This window comes from Eubalaena glacialis, chromosome 18 (assembly GCF_028564815.1).
Source record: "Eubalaena glacialis isolate mEubGla1 chromosome 18, mEubGla1.1.hap2.+ XY, whole genome shotgun sequence".
In the NCBI taxonomy this organism is placed as follows: domain Eukaryota; kingdom Metazoa; phylum Chordata; class Mammalia; order Artiodactyla; family Balaenidae; genus Eubalaena; species Eubalaena glacialis.
This window is the reverse complement of record NC_083733.1, coordinates 18,932,434-18,944,783: the sequence shown is the minus strand read 5'-3', so window position 1 is coordinate 18,944,783 and position 12,350 is coordinate 18,932,434. Positions and strand designations below refer to the sequence as shown.

At 50.1% G+C, this 12,350-nt stretch overlaps 1 protein-coding gene across 3 annotated transcripts; it reads right to left on the bottom strand.

Moving 5' to 3' along the window:
• Positions 1 to 3,203: 3,203 nt before the first annotated feature.
• LOC133078130 (probable ATP-dependent RNA helicase DDX28) lies at positions 3,204 to 8,971 on the bottom strand. Of its 3 annotated transcripts, none has more exons than XR_009697835.1 (2): positions 7,200 to 8,971; positions 3,204 to 3,271 (listed from the first exon to the last, which is right to left on the bottom strand). XR_009697835.1 is itself a non-coding variant. In XM_061173045.1 (1 exon), exon 1 carries the CDS (start codon positions 8,959 to 8,961, stop codon positions 7,315 to 7,317), a length of 1,647 nt encoding a protein of 548 aa, XP_061029028.1. In that variant the 5' UTR covers positions 8,962 to 8,971; the 3' UTR covers positions 7,111 to 7,314. The 3 variants fall into 3 exon arrangements, 1 of the variants encoding a protein (XP_061029028.1); XR_009697834.1 differs by having other exon boundaries at positions 3,234 to 3,274; XM_061173045.1 differs by lacking the exon at positions 3,204 to 3,271 and having other exon boundaries at positions 7,111 to 8,971.
• Between the last annotated feature and the right edge of the window lie 3,379 nt (positions 8,972 to 12,350).

The window sequence follows — 12,350 nt, the reverse complement described above, 5'->3', positions numbered from 1 at the left end:
AGGAACATCACGTTTTCTTCCAGGCCAGCTTCAGCCCTGGGATGTTCAGGGCAGACTCTCATTTCAAACCTCAGTTTCTGAGGCTCCTTGCTTATGGCCATTTAGTGTGGAAGGAGGCTCCTGGCTGAGGAAGGCTCAAACAGAACGACGTAGGTTCTAATCTGTGGCAGTTGGCAGTGGGGGACGGGGTGGGTCACTGCAGGAAGAGGCATTCGCTGCCTTAGGCAGTTAAACCGTTGCCCTCTCTTCAGAATGGCTCAGCCAGCAAGATTCTGTGGGGTCCACCTCCTGGCACCATGCTGCAATCGCCGGATTTTGGGTCTGGGGCAACCCAGGTCTTCGTCCGACTCTTCCAGAGTGCGCTTTCTCTTGGGAGCACGTCTGGAGACTGGCTTCTCTGCTTCCACCTTTGCTGGCATGGCCAAAGGAACATCCCCGTAGGCCCGGTAGCCACCAACCAGGCAGTATGTCTCCCCATGCCAGCCCAACTGCGTTTCTCCACACCCTCGGTAGAGGACATGGTAGTGACCAGGGGTAGGAGGAGAGACGGGAGCCACTGCTGCTGCAAAGAAAATCAGAACTGATCAGTCACTTCTGCTGTACACAGTCTCCTGCCAGAATTTCCCTCTCTCATGTCTCTCCCAGTTTCTGGCTGAAGACCTTTAATCTACTTGACATCCAAAACACAGCCTTGGCCCATCACCTCTATGAGTCCCTAGAGAAGGGACACTGGCTGCAAAAGCAATTCCTAGAGCCTACGGCTGCAGCACATGAGGAAGTCTCTTCACCGTTTCTAGGGAAAACAGTAGAACCCGAAAGTAATTGCAATCATGATCCTCTCCATCTCTCCCTTCCACAACAGAGAAAACATTTCTTGCAGTCTGTCACTTCTGAGGCTTTAATGGAAATGTCTTTCAAGGTTTGGAAAAAAATAATATAAGTTGGTTAAGAACCCCTCCCACCTTGGCAACCCCCCTTGGGCCCCATTTATACTGCCTGTTTCAACCACACTGAACTCTAGCCCTCTGATACTTCTATCTAGATTAGAACAAGGCCAAATACTGAGGCAGAGTGATCAGGAGACTCAGAACCGGGTTCTGGGTACCAAGTCTAGGCTCACATCAACCCAGCCTCCTGGGACACCATCTCCTCAGCCCTCCAGTCTCATTAGCACTTCAAAACCCCCCTTGGTTCTTCCGGTCTTCCCATCAATATGGCACCACCCTCTCCCTTAGTACTCAGCAGCTCAGGATGGGATGTGTCTGAGGGCACCGATATAGATGTCTACATGACAGCACAGAGGTGCTTGGGTTTGAAGGTGTGTTTGAAGAGTGGCCCTCTTCTTCAAACTGCTCCATTTACCATTTGCCAACAAAAATGCACTTGTCTTTTGCTAAGAGGCCAATCAGGAAAGGGTCTGAATGGAAGCATCCTGTAGCCCAAAGGGGAAGGCTACATTTAGAAAGATCAGAACCATCCTGCACACTTGTCCAGGGATGACCTTTCACTTGTCCTCAGCAGTGAGCACTGTGGGTCCCTGAAGGTGTCCCAGATCACTGGTATTACTTACAGCTGGGAAAGTGCTCAGGTGTATGTGGTGGGCAAGCCCCACAGGAACATGTGCCAGCCAGGGGAGGTTGTGTGTACACCATGAATCCTGTACAGATGCCCGGTCTCAGTGTACCTGCTGCACTGCCCTCCCAGGGAACAGAGGACAGGTTAGAGTAAATATAGAAGATCTGGTCAGACATTCTCTCTCAGACAACCAAAGAGATTGGTATCTGTTGGAGAACTGGTAGGGAAGTTTCTCTGAGGGCAGCACGTTGGCACAGTTACCCTTACCCAGTGAGGTCATATAAGGAATCTGTGACTTGAGGGGCAGGCTTCAGGAGGAGGGGCAGTTTTGTGGAGGAGAGTAGGGTGGAGGCAGAGGTACTCTGCCTGGCCCCTCACACCTGGGCCTCCCCACCCATGCCCTAGTCTAGTAGACACCCCACGTGGGGCATGCCGGTGGGCTGGCACAGCCCCAAGGGCCCCAGGAGGGCAAGAGAGACCCACATTGTGAGATTGGCTTGAGAGGCAAGATTAACGTCAGAGACAGCTAGGTTGTACGGTACTGACCCTAAGAGACAGAGATTTGTGTGGACTGGGGAATCAGGGAAGGCTACTTGGAAGTGGGCCTGAAGGACAAATGAGATTTGGACCCATGGGGAAGAGAGGGAAGACATTCCAGATTGGAAGAATAAAAGCAAAGACACACTCTCCTCGACCTTGTCCTGCCCCAAATATAAATTCATAAAACCCTCACATTTTCACAACTGAGGACTGAAGAAAACTAAGAGGTTAAGGGGCCTACCCAGTGTTACACAGGTAGTGGAGAGGTGTTCTGCTCAATGGTTAGGTTCATGTTGGGGCTCCGGATTTACAGCTGATAGGAATGTGAGGACAAGCTCATGCCATTTCAAACATTTCCAAGTGATACTGAGAGAGATGTTAAAGGTGCAAAATGAGGGTGCTGAATGACCTCACAAAGTGAGAATGGTGGGCCCATTTTCATATGAAATTCAAAACAAGTTCATGACTAAAGGACATAATACAAAATGACAACATAATCATTACACTCCCCTCTGCCCTAGAAGTCAAAATCATTATAATCCTCTCTCTCTCCACCATGAAAGGATGAGATAAAGGCTCAGCAGCAGCCCCCGTGAAACACATGGTCAACACTGTGAAGAGGTGTTACTAAGGCGATTTGGTCCGACTCAGAGAAGGAAAGAGACAACTCTGCCCTTAGCCTGATCAGGCCCACAGGAAGGAACCACATTGGGGACAGCCTTTGAGAGTGTGGCAATGAGAGAGAACCTTCTTTAGGAGGGGACTCCCTGTTGCCGACCTTGAAAAAGCAAAGAAGGGACATTCATTTACTGGGGCTGTTGCAGAGGGGATGTGCCCAGAGGTTGGGCCACCCTGCTTGAGAATCAAAGCACCTTCTAGTCCTAAACTGCTTGAATGCTGCAATCGCCAGATTTTGGGTCTGGGGCAACCCAGGTCTTCGTCCGACTCTTCCGGAGCGCGCTTTCTCTTGGGAGCACGTCTGGGGACTGGCTTCTCTGCTTCCACCTTTGCTGGCATGGCCAAAGGAACATCCCCGTAGGCCCGGTAGCCACAACCAGGCAGTATGTCTCCCCATGCCAGCCCAACTGCGTTTCTCCACACCCTCGGTAGAGGACATGGTAGTGACCAGGGGTAGGAGGAGAGACGGGAGCCACTGCTGCTGCAAAGAAAATCAGAACTGATCAGTCACTTCTGCTGCACACAGTCTCCTGCCAGAATTTCCCTCTCTCATGTCTCTCCCAGTTTCTGGCTGAAGACCTTTAATCTACTTGACATCCAAAACACAGCCTTGGCCCATCACCTCTATGAGTCCCTAGAGAAGGGACACTGGCTGCAAAAGCAATTCCTAGAGCCTACGGCTGCAGCACATGAGGAAGTCTCTTCACCGTTTCCAGGGAAAACAGTAGAACCCGAAAGTAATTGCAATCATGATCCACTCCATCTCTCCCTTCCACAACAGAGAAAACATTTCTTGCAGTCTGTCACTTCTGAGGCTTTAATGGAAATGTCTTTCAAGGTTTGGAAAAAAATAATCTAATATAAGTTGGTTAAGAACCCCTCCCACCTTGGCAACCCCCCTTGGGCCCCATTTATACTGCCTGTTTCAACCACACTGAACTCTAGCCCTCTGATACTTCTATCTAGATTAGAACAAGGCCAAATACTGAGGCAGAGTGATCAGGAGACTCAGAACCGGGTTCTGGGTACCAAGTCTAGGCTCACATCAACCCAGCCTCCTGGGACACCATCTCCTCAGCCCTCCAGTCTCATTAGCACTTCAAAACCCCCCTTGGTTCTTCCGGTCTTCCCATCAATATGGCACCACCCTCTCCCTTAGTACTCAGCAGCTCAGGATGGGATGTGTCTGAGGGCACCGATATAGATGTCTACATGACAGCACAGAGGTGCTTGGGTTTGAAGGTGTGTTTGAAGAGTGGCCCTCTTCTTCAAACTGCTCCATTTACCATTTGCCAACAAAAATGCACTTGTCTTTTGCTAAGAGGCCAATCAGGAAAGGGTCTGAATGGAAGCATCCTGTAGCCCAAAGGGGAAGGCTACATTTATAAAGATCAGAACAATCCGGCACACTTGTCCAGGGATGACCTTTCACTTCTCCTCAACAGTGAGCACTGTGGGTCCCTGAAGGTGTCCCAGGTCACTGGTATTACTTACAGCTGGGAAAGTGCTCAGGTGTATGTGGTGGGCAAGCCCCACAGGAACATGTGGCAGCCAGGGGAGTTTGTGTGTACACCATGAATCCTGTACAGATGCCCGGTCTCAGTGTACCTGCTGCACTGCCCTCCCAGGGAACAGAGGACAGGTTAGAGTAAATATAGAAGATCTAGTCAGACATTCTCTCTCAGACAAACAAAGAGATTGGTATCTGGTGGAGAACTGGTAGGGAAGTTTCTCTGAGGGCAGCACGTTGGCACAGTTACCCTTACCCAGTGAGGTCATATAAGGAATCTGTGACTTGAGGGGCAGGCTTCAGAAGGAGGGGCAGTTTTGTGGAGGAGAGTAGGGTGGAGGCAGAGGTACTCTGCCTGGCCCCTCACACCTGGGCCTCCCCACCCATGCCCTAGTCTAGTAGACACCCCACGTGGGGCGTGCCGGTGGGCTGGCACAGCCCCAGGGGCCCCAGGAGGGCAAGAGAGACCCACATTGTGAGATTGGCTTGAGAGGCAAGACTAACGTCAGAGACAGCTAGGTTGTACGGCACTGACCCTAAGAGGCAGAGATTTGTGTGGACTGGGGAATCAGGGAAGGCTCCTTGGCAGTGGGCCTGAAGGACAAGTGAGATTTGGACCCATGGGGAAGAGAGGAAAGACATTCCAGATTGGAAGAATAAAAGCAAAGACACATTCTCCTCGACCTTGTCCTGCCCCAAATATAAATTCATAGAACCCTCACATTTTCACAACTGAGGACTGAAGAAAACCAAGAGGTTAAGGGGCCTACCCAGTGTTACACAGGTAGTGGAGAGGTGTTCTGCTCAATGGTTAGGTTCATGTTGGGGCTCCGGATTTACAGCTGATAGGAATGTGAGGACAAGCTCATGCCATTTCAAACATTTCCAAGTGATACTGAGAGAGATGTTAAAGGTGCAAAATGAGGGTGCTGAATGACCACACAAAGTGGGAATGGTGGGCCCATTTTCATATGAAATTCAAAACAAGTTCATGACCAAAGGACATAATACAAAATGACAACATAATCATTACTCTCCCCTCTGCCCTAGATGTCAAAATCATTATAATCCTCTCTCTCTCCACCATGAAAGGATGAGATAAAGGCTCAGCAGCAGCCCCCGTGAAACACATGGTCAACACTGTGAAGAGGTGTGACTAAGACGATTTGGTCCGACTCAGAGAAGGAAAGAGACAACTCTGCCCTTAGCCTGATCAGGCCCACAGGAAGGAACCACATTGGGGGCAGCCTTTGAGAGTGTGGCAATGAGAGAGAACCTTCTTTAGGAGGGGACTCCCTGTTGCCGACCTTGAAAAAGCAAAGAAGGGACATTCGTTTACTGGGGCTGTTGCAGAGGGGATGTGCCCAGGAGGTAGAGACTGCTTGGACTACTGTTGTAGAGGTTGGGCCACCCTGGTTGAGAACCACAGCACCTTGTATTCCTAAACTGCTTGAATCAGCGGGTGCACGTTAGGACAGACGAAGTCAGGCCTCATTGGAGCAGACTGCCTTTGGGAGTGGTAGAAGGTAAAATGTGAAGGGGAATGCTCTGGAGGAGCTTTGTCATGGCAGGTGGGCCAGCATGAGACCATTCAGATTCTCCAAGTCTCCAGAGAATACTTGGCTGGGAGCATCCCTCTGATGTGGTGCGGGGACTCCTACCTTAACAGGACCTGGCTGGGCATCTGGGGGAGGCAGAATAAATGGTTTATTAACTTAAGAGAGCGAGAGACTCACCTGGGGGGTTCCACAAAACCACTTAAAAAGACTTGTACCTGGATTCTTGAGCCAACCCTCAGAAAACTTATCTAGATCTGGAGTAGGGCTCAGGAAGCTGCACTTTTAATAAGCTTCCTGGGCAGTCCCACCATAGTGGTCCATGGATAGAGTGACCAAATTATTGTGTATTCTCGGTTGCTTTTGGGAGTCAAAGTGGGCAATGTTAAAAACTGCAGCAGGCATACGTATAAACAGGGAATATTCAAGGCAAACAGAGGTGTATAGTTATTCTATGCATGAATCAGATTTGAGAAAAGCTAGCCTGGTGGTTAAAGAACACAACCCTTGGGACAGACAGACCAGATTCTGTCCTACTTACTTGTGTGATTTTGACCAAGTTCTTTTATCCTTCTGACTGTTTCTTCATATGGAAAAGAGCTATGGCTGTACATTTAGCACAATATTCTCTTTTGGCAAAGGTTGCTCTGGGTCCATTTGTGTTCTCTGTAACTTAATCCTTTCCGGTGTGCAAGCATTTTTAAGTTGTTTGGTGAAGTATTACATTTGACTTTCAACTGTTCATTACTTTGGGCAAAGCTTATATAATGCTGCAGAGACTAGAACCTATGCAGAGATAGTGAGAGGATGTTATAAGCTTATTCTGCCGGTTTATAAAAAAGTTTAACCTTTTCTCCTCTTCCTCCGCCTGCCACCAAGAGATGAGAAAGAAGGCAGAGCCTGGAAATGCACACCAAGCAATACTTCTGTGTCAGTTTGCCTTTTATTCCTCTGCCAGTACTTCCCAGAGAGATTTCACCAAAAGTGCCTAAGCTTGCCATGGCCATTGTTGTGAAGAAAATTTCTCTCTATTGCTAGTCACATCCCCTTTTCCTTCTCCTGGGCGCTTAATGGATGTTTGGGGGCAGGAAATAAAATTTAAACTAAAACATCAATTGAAAGAGCCTTCGTCCTAAGTGTGGTAGTTTGGAGTGTGAATCTTCTCAGTCCAGTGAATTCTGCCCCAGTGGAAGCTGTTATTAAGGGACACCCATGGAAACATCGCTTATTGTTAGAAACCATGACATAATACAGAGCCAAGATCGACTTTATTCTTCATGTGAAAGACTACAGAGAGCCATGCTCAGTAGTTCACCCTCCAGTGTTGGCCAGCAGCTTACCTTTTGAAGCCAGACAGCAGCCCGGGCCGTCAGAAGGTGACTAGGCAGCCCAGAGCACCCTACTGACAAGTGTGCTCACCCATCCAGCACAGAGGGAAAGGTCCCTGTGGTGGCATCATATATAAGCCTGCTGCAATAAGGTTTGCTGGTGCAAAGGCTCTCTCACTGAGGAGGACCCTAGTCCTGGAAGGCTTCTCCTCCGGCGAGCTGCCAGCTCAATCTTCTGAACCAGGCTCACGTCCCAGGGATGGGTCACAAAGCTGACGACGGTGCCTGGCACCTCGCTCCCCACCCGGCCCACCCTCCCTGCTCTGTGGATGTAGTCTTGCAGGGTGAGAGGGAAATCATAATTGATGACTAGCTCCACCTGGGTGCTGTCCAGGCCCCGAGAGGCGATGTCTGTGCAGAGAAGTATGTCTCGGGAGCCCTTCTGGAAGGACTGGAAGATGCCTGCCCTCATTGAGGCTGGCATCTGTCCCTGCAGTCTTAAGTGTTGGATTTTGTGGTCATCCAGAATATACCCCAGCCAGTTCACAGTGCTGGAGCAATTACAGAACACCAGAACAGTTCCTGCGGGGCCAGTCCTATATGCTCTGTCATGCTGCTTGAGGATCTGCACCAACCCAGTCACCTTCTCTGTTCCCTTCAGCCTCATGAATGTCTGTCTGACATGAGGCATGATGCAGTGGAGCTTGTCACTGGTAACGGTAGTTAGAGAGTCTAAGCTGGCAACTTTACTCAGCAGCTGGCCTACACCTTCGGGAAATGTGGCCCCCACCAGCACTAACTGAGCTTTGGGATTGAAGGGGTCTTTTAAGTCAGCTGGGCCTTCTGCTATATGGCTCCCCTCCAAGATGTAATCCACCAGTTCCAGGAAGCTTTCATCCAACAGCGTGTCTGCCTCATCCAACACCAAGAAGGACAGCTGCTCCAGGCTGATCAGTTGAGTTTTCAGGGCCTTCCACAGAGCCCCCGGAGTGGCCACTAGTATATCTGCTGGAGGTTGTTTGGACAGTTGCAGCCTGATCCTACTCATGCCATGGCCTCCCCCTAACTCCCGCACCTGGAGGCCCAAGGAGCTGCCCAAGGGCTGGGCCACGGCCCGCACCTGTTCGGCTAATTCTCGAGAAGGCACAAGAACCAGGCCTCGAGGAGCAGGGATACGACAGGGGTCCAGGCTTGGCTGGCCCAAGAGCCGTTGAAGGAGAGGTAGCATGTAGCCGAGGGTTTTGCCACTGCCCGTTTCTGCGGCGCAGAGGATGTGGCGGCCGCGAAGGAGTGGGGGAATGGTACTCGACTGCACGGTTGTGGGCCGAACAACTTCGGGAGCAGTCTCTCGTAGTGCGCTCAGAACGCGGAGCTCCAGACCCAGATCGGTGAAGCTGCCCTTGGGCGAGAGGTTCCGCAGCGCCGGAGCCTCATGTTGCGCGCGCTCGATGGAGAAATGGTCCCCGTGGGCGCGCCGATTCCTCCAGCCGCGCGAAGCGAGTGGCGCGGGCTCCCAAGGGCCCAGCGTGAGGCGTGCCGGCTGGTTCAACTCCGGTCGCCGCGCTGAGATCAGCAGCGGCCCAGGTCGCACCAGCACCCGCCGCGGGGGGCTCCGCTGCCCGCTCTGCCGCTCTTCCTGCCGCCGCTGTAGAGCCCGCGGGATGCGCACCACGGGCAGGGGCTCGTTGCGACCGCGGACCATCAGGTCCCGGCGAGGCGCCAGAAGCAACCGAGCCGCGAGCGACAACAGCCGCAGCCGCCGTGCTAGAGCCATATTCCCCTTGCTGCGGGAGAGGCGCACGACAGTGACGTCACGGGCGCGCCAAGGCCTCGCGGACGGTGGCTGGCGCGGCTCAGTAAGGCCCGCGGAATTGGCGAACTGTGTGGAAGGAGCGGGATCTGTAGAGCTCAGCAGCGGCGAGGTCTGTAGGTCCGAACAGGGGATGGTGACTCCAGGCCCCGGCCAACCTTGGGGAAGGGTGCGCGGTGGAGGCAGGACCGGGGTCCGGCGATAGGCGGCGATGGGGCCCTGGCATTTACGAAACAGGAGGGCGGAGGGCTTCTGGCGATCCGATGTCCGATCCCTGCAATGCTCTTTTGTCGCCCTCACAGCTCCTGTCATGGCTTGGCCAGTTCGGGTCTCCCCCTGTAACTTATGAGGGTGCGGCGATGTTTTCCCAGATGTGGTCCCCGTGTAAGGTCTTTTAATACAAGTATTTATTGAGAGTCTGAGTGAATGGTCAGGCCTGGGGGCCGAGACCAGGAGTCCGGAGTCGTAGATCCAGGCTCACCCTTCCCTTAGAGCTCCCCAGAGAGCTGAGGGCCCCGAGGGCAAGCTGATGGCCTTCAGCGTATCTTCTCTTCAGTCAAGAGAACTCATCTCTTGGTACTTTTCGCCTTTCTTTTCAGCTGAGGTTCATTCTCCCCTCCCTTGTCACCCTTTCCAACTTCTCATCCTGAACCCACTGCTTTCTTGGCTAGTTCACCTCCACCGGCTTTCCAGTCAGATACCTCAATTCCGTAAATAGCAGCGAGGAGGGTCCTGCTACAGGTTTGTGGCTTGTCTCACAAAGCCATGGTCAGGCAGGATATTTTACTTGAATTCAGTTGTTCAGGTTGCCAAAAAGCCTTACACTACTGGTACTTCTTGAACGGATCCCGAAAATGGGTGTCAGATCATTTCTGTAATTTCCAGTGCCTGGGGTAGGAGATAAGGTAAATGTGGATTAACCACCTAGGAGGTTCTTAACATCTGGAGAAAGAGTTTTACTTTCATCAGATACCGTTATAGAGATAAATACTATTAAATTTCAGATAGCATTTTGATACACGATAGACTTTCTGGAGAGTTACCTGTTAAGCCAGCAGAGGAGAGAGTTTTGAGTACTCACGGGTGAACAGAGTCATTGGCTAGAGCAGTGGCTCTTGAGTGAGGGTGATTTTGCCCTCACCCTTCCCCCAGGACGTTTGACAATGGCTGGAGACATTTTTCTTTGTCACATCCGGGGGGGGGGGGTGCTGCAGGCATCTAGGGGGTAGAGGCCAGGATGCTACTACATATCGTACAAGGCATAGGACAGCCCTCCCCACCACCCCAAAAGAATTATCTGTCAATAGTGTGCTGTGGAGAAACCTTGGATAGAGGCTGAGGACTGAAGAGAGGCTGAGGTTGTCACATGTACTCTCACTTCAGGTAGTCAGTCACATTTGCCAGACTCTTGTGTGGCCCTGCCCCTTTCCCAGAATCTGTAGCAGCCACACTGATGCCATTGCTTGTCATGTCCTTGGGATGAGAAAACCTTGGGGGCTCCTGAAAGTCATAAACACAGGAAGGAGTGATTTAGGAGGGTGACGTGGGAGAAGAGAACTTTAGGAAGAACAAAACTGTCCTCATGTGTTTGGGAAATGTGCCAGATGGAAAAGAGATGAGGTGTGCCATGGGGTGTACCATTCCAGAAGGCAGACTGGGACTGATGCGTGACAGGGAGTCAGATTCTGAATTTGATATAGACTGCTGTAGCAACTAGAAATGCCTAGATCTGTCTAGAGAGTGCTGGGTTTTCTGTCACTGCAGAGTTCATGTATAGGCTGATGACCACTGATTGGTGATATGATAGAGGGGAGTTGATATAAAGGCTGCTCTAAGATATTGTGATTCTACACTACTTTTACGATTCTTTCCCAGAACTCGGAGCTCCTTGTTCGTTAGCTGAAGAGCTCCTTGGATGTCTGCTCTGACATGTTTCATCCATTTACATGTGCCACTCATTTTTCAGGTACAAAACAAAGAATCGCTTTGCACAAAGCCAGAAGGGATACATTGAAAGAATTATCAGAAAAGAATAATACATAGGTATGTATTTGCATTGACTTTCTCCAAATATTTGAGACAGGGTAGCTGGTTAGTGGCTGCTTTCTCATGCTCGAGCCCTTACAATGTGATCACCTCAGAATGTCATAGGGATTGGAGCCTGTCTGAGCCTGTCTGTCTCTGCCCATGGCCCCTAGTTTCTTCTTGTCATTGCTTTAGATACTGTGTAAGGCCCTTCTCTTTTCCTCCTGCTCACAGCAGACATTGAGTAACCTCTAGTTATTACTGAGATGCATATTTCACAGTATAGTACTTTAGAAATGAGAAAGGTTTACTTATTGTGGAAACAAATGTAGGCTCCTGGGAGTGTTAGTGTCACTTGGTAATGTTTTTCCCAGGGCTGCCATGGTAACTGACGTTGCCTGGTTACTCCCTAAGTTTTGAAAAGAATTCTTCCTTGGATCTCAGGTGATAGTGGTACATTCCTTCATTCATTTATTCATTCAGTAAATATTTTCTGAGCACCATGTATGTGCCAGGTACTTTTCATATGGACAGTGGACAAAACAGACAAAATTCCTGCCCTGGTGAACTGTATAGTCTGATTTAATTGGCTTGGGGTGAGGCCTGGCCATTGGTAGTTTTTAAAATCTCTCCAGATGATTCTAATGTACAGCTAGATTTGAGAATCACAGTTGTAAATGAAGCACTTTGGGAATTGCAAAGGCATTGCAGAAGTAAAAAGTGGCTGTTGGTATTCCTTCACTATTCCTGCATTTTCCTGCCTGCATCAGGACTGTTGTACAAGTGCTGATCATTTTCTTTTCAGCCCTTTTCGCTGTTTGCCTAGACCCTTTATCCCTCTTTCTAACCTAACACCCTACCTCCTTCTTGTCTTTCAATCTCCAGTCCATCATCTGTTTGGGATTTATCCTAAACTTGGTGGGAAGCCATTGCAGGGTATAAACAGAGAAGTGGTGTTAGCAGAGATGCCTTTTTCAGACACCATACTGGCTATTGTAAGAGAACAGATAGGAGGGGGCAGGAGTAGATTTGGGGAGACTCATTAGGAGACTGGCTTTGTGCACAGTGGTGGCCTTGGAGATGGAGTAAAGCAGGCAGGTTAGAGTCATATTTGGAAGGTTAGTGATGGCTTGGAGGTGACTAGGAGTTAGTGATGAATTGGATGTGGGGATTGTGGGTTAAGGATGTGTAATTGGGTAAATGGAGGTGCTACTTACTGAAATGGGAAAAATTTTCTCCCCACATATTGGCCTGATAAACACCTTCTCACCCTTTAGACCTTGAATCAGAGATTCTTTCTTTTTTTATTTTATTATATTTTATTTTAT

Bases quoted from the DNA above. Each gene is read 5' to 3' on its own strand.
- LOC133078130 (XM_061173045.1), bottom strand. From the start codon at position 8,961: ATGGCTCTAGCACGGCGGCTGCGGCTGTTGTCGCTCGCGGCTCGGTTG.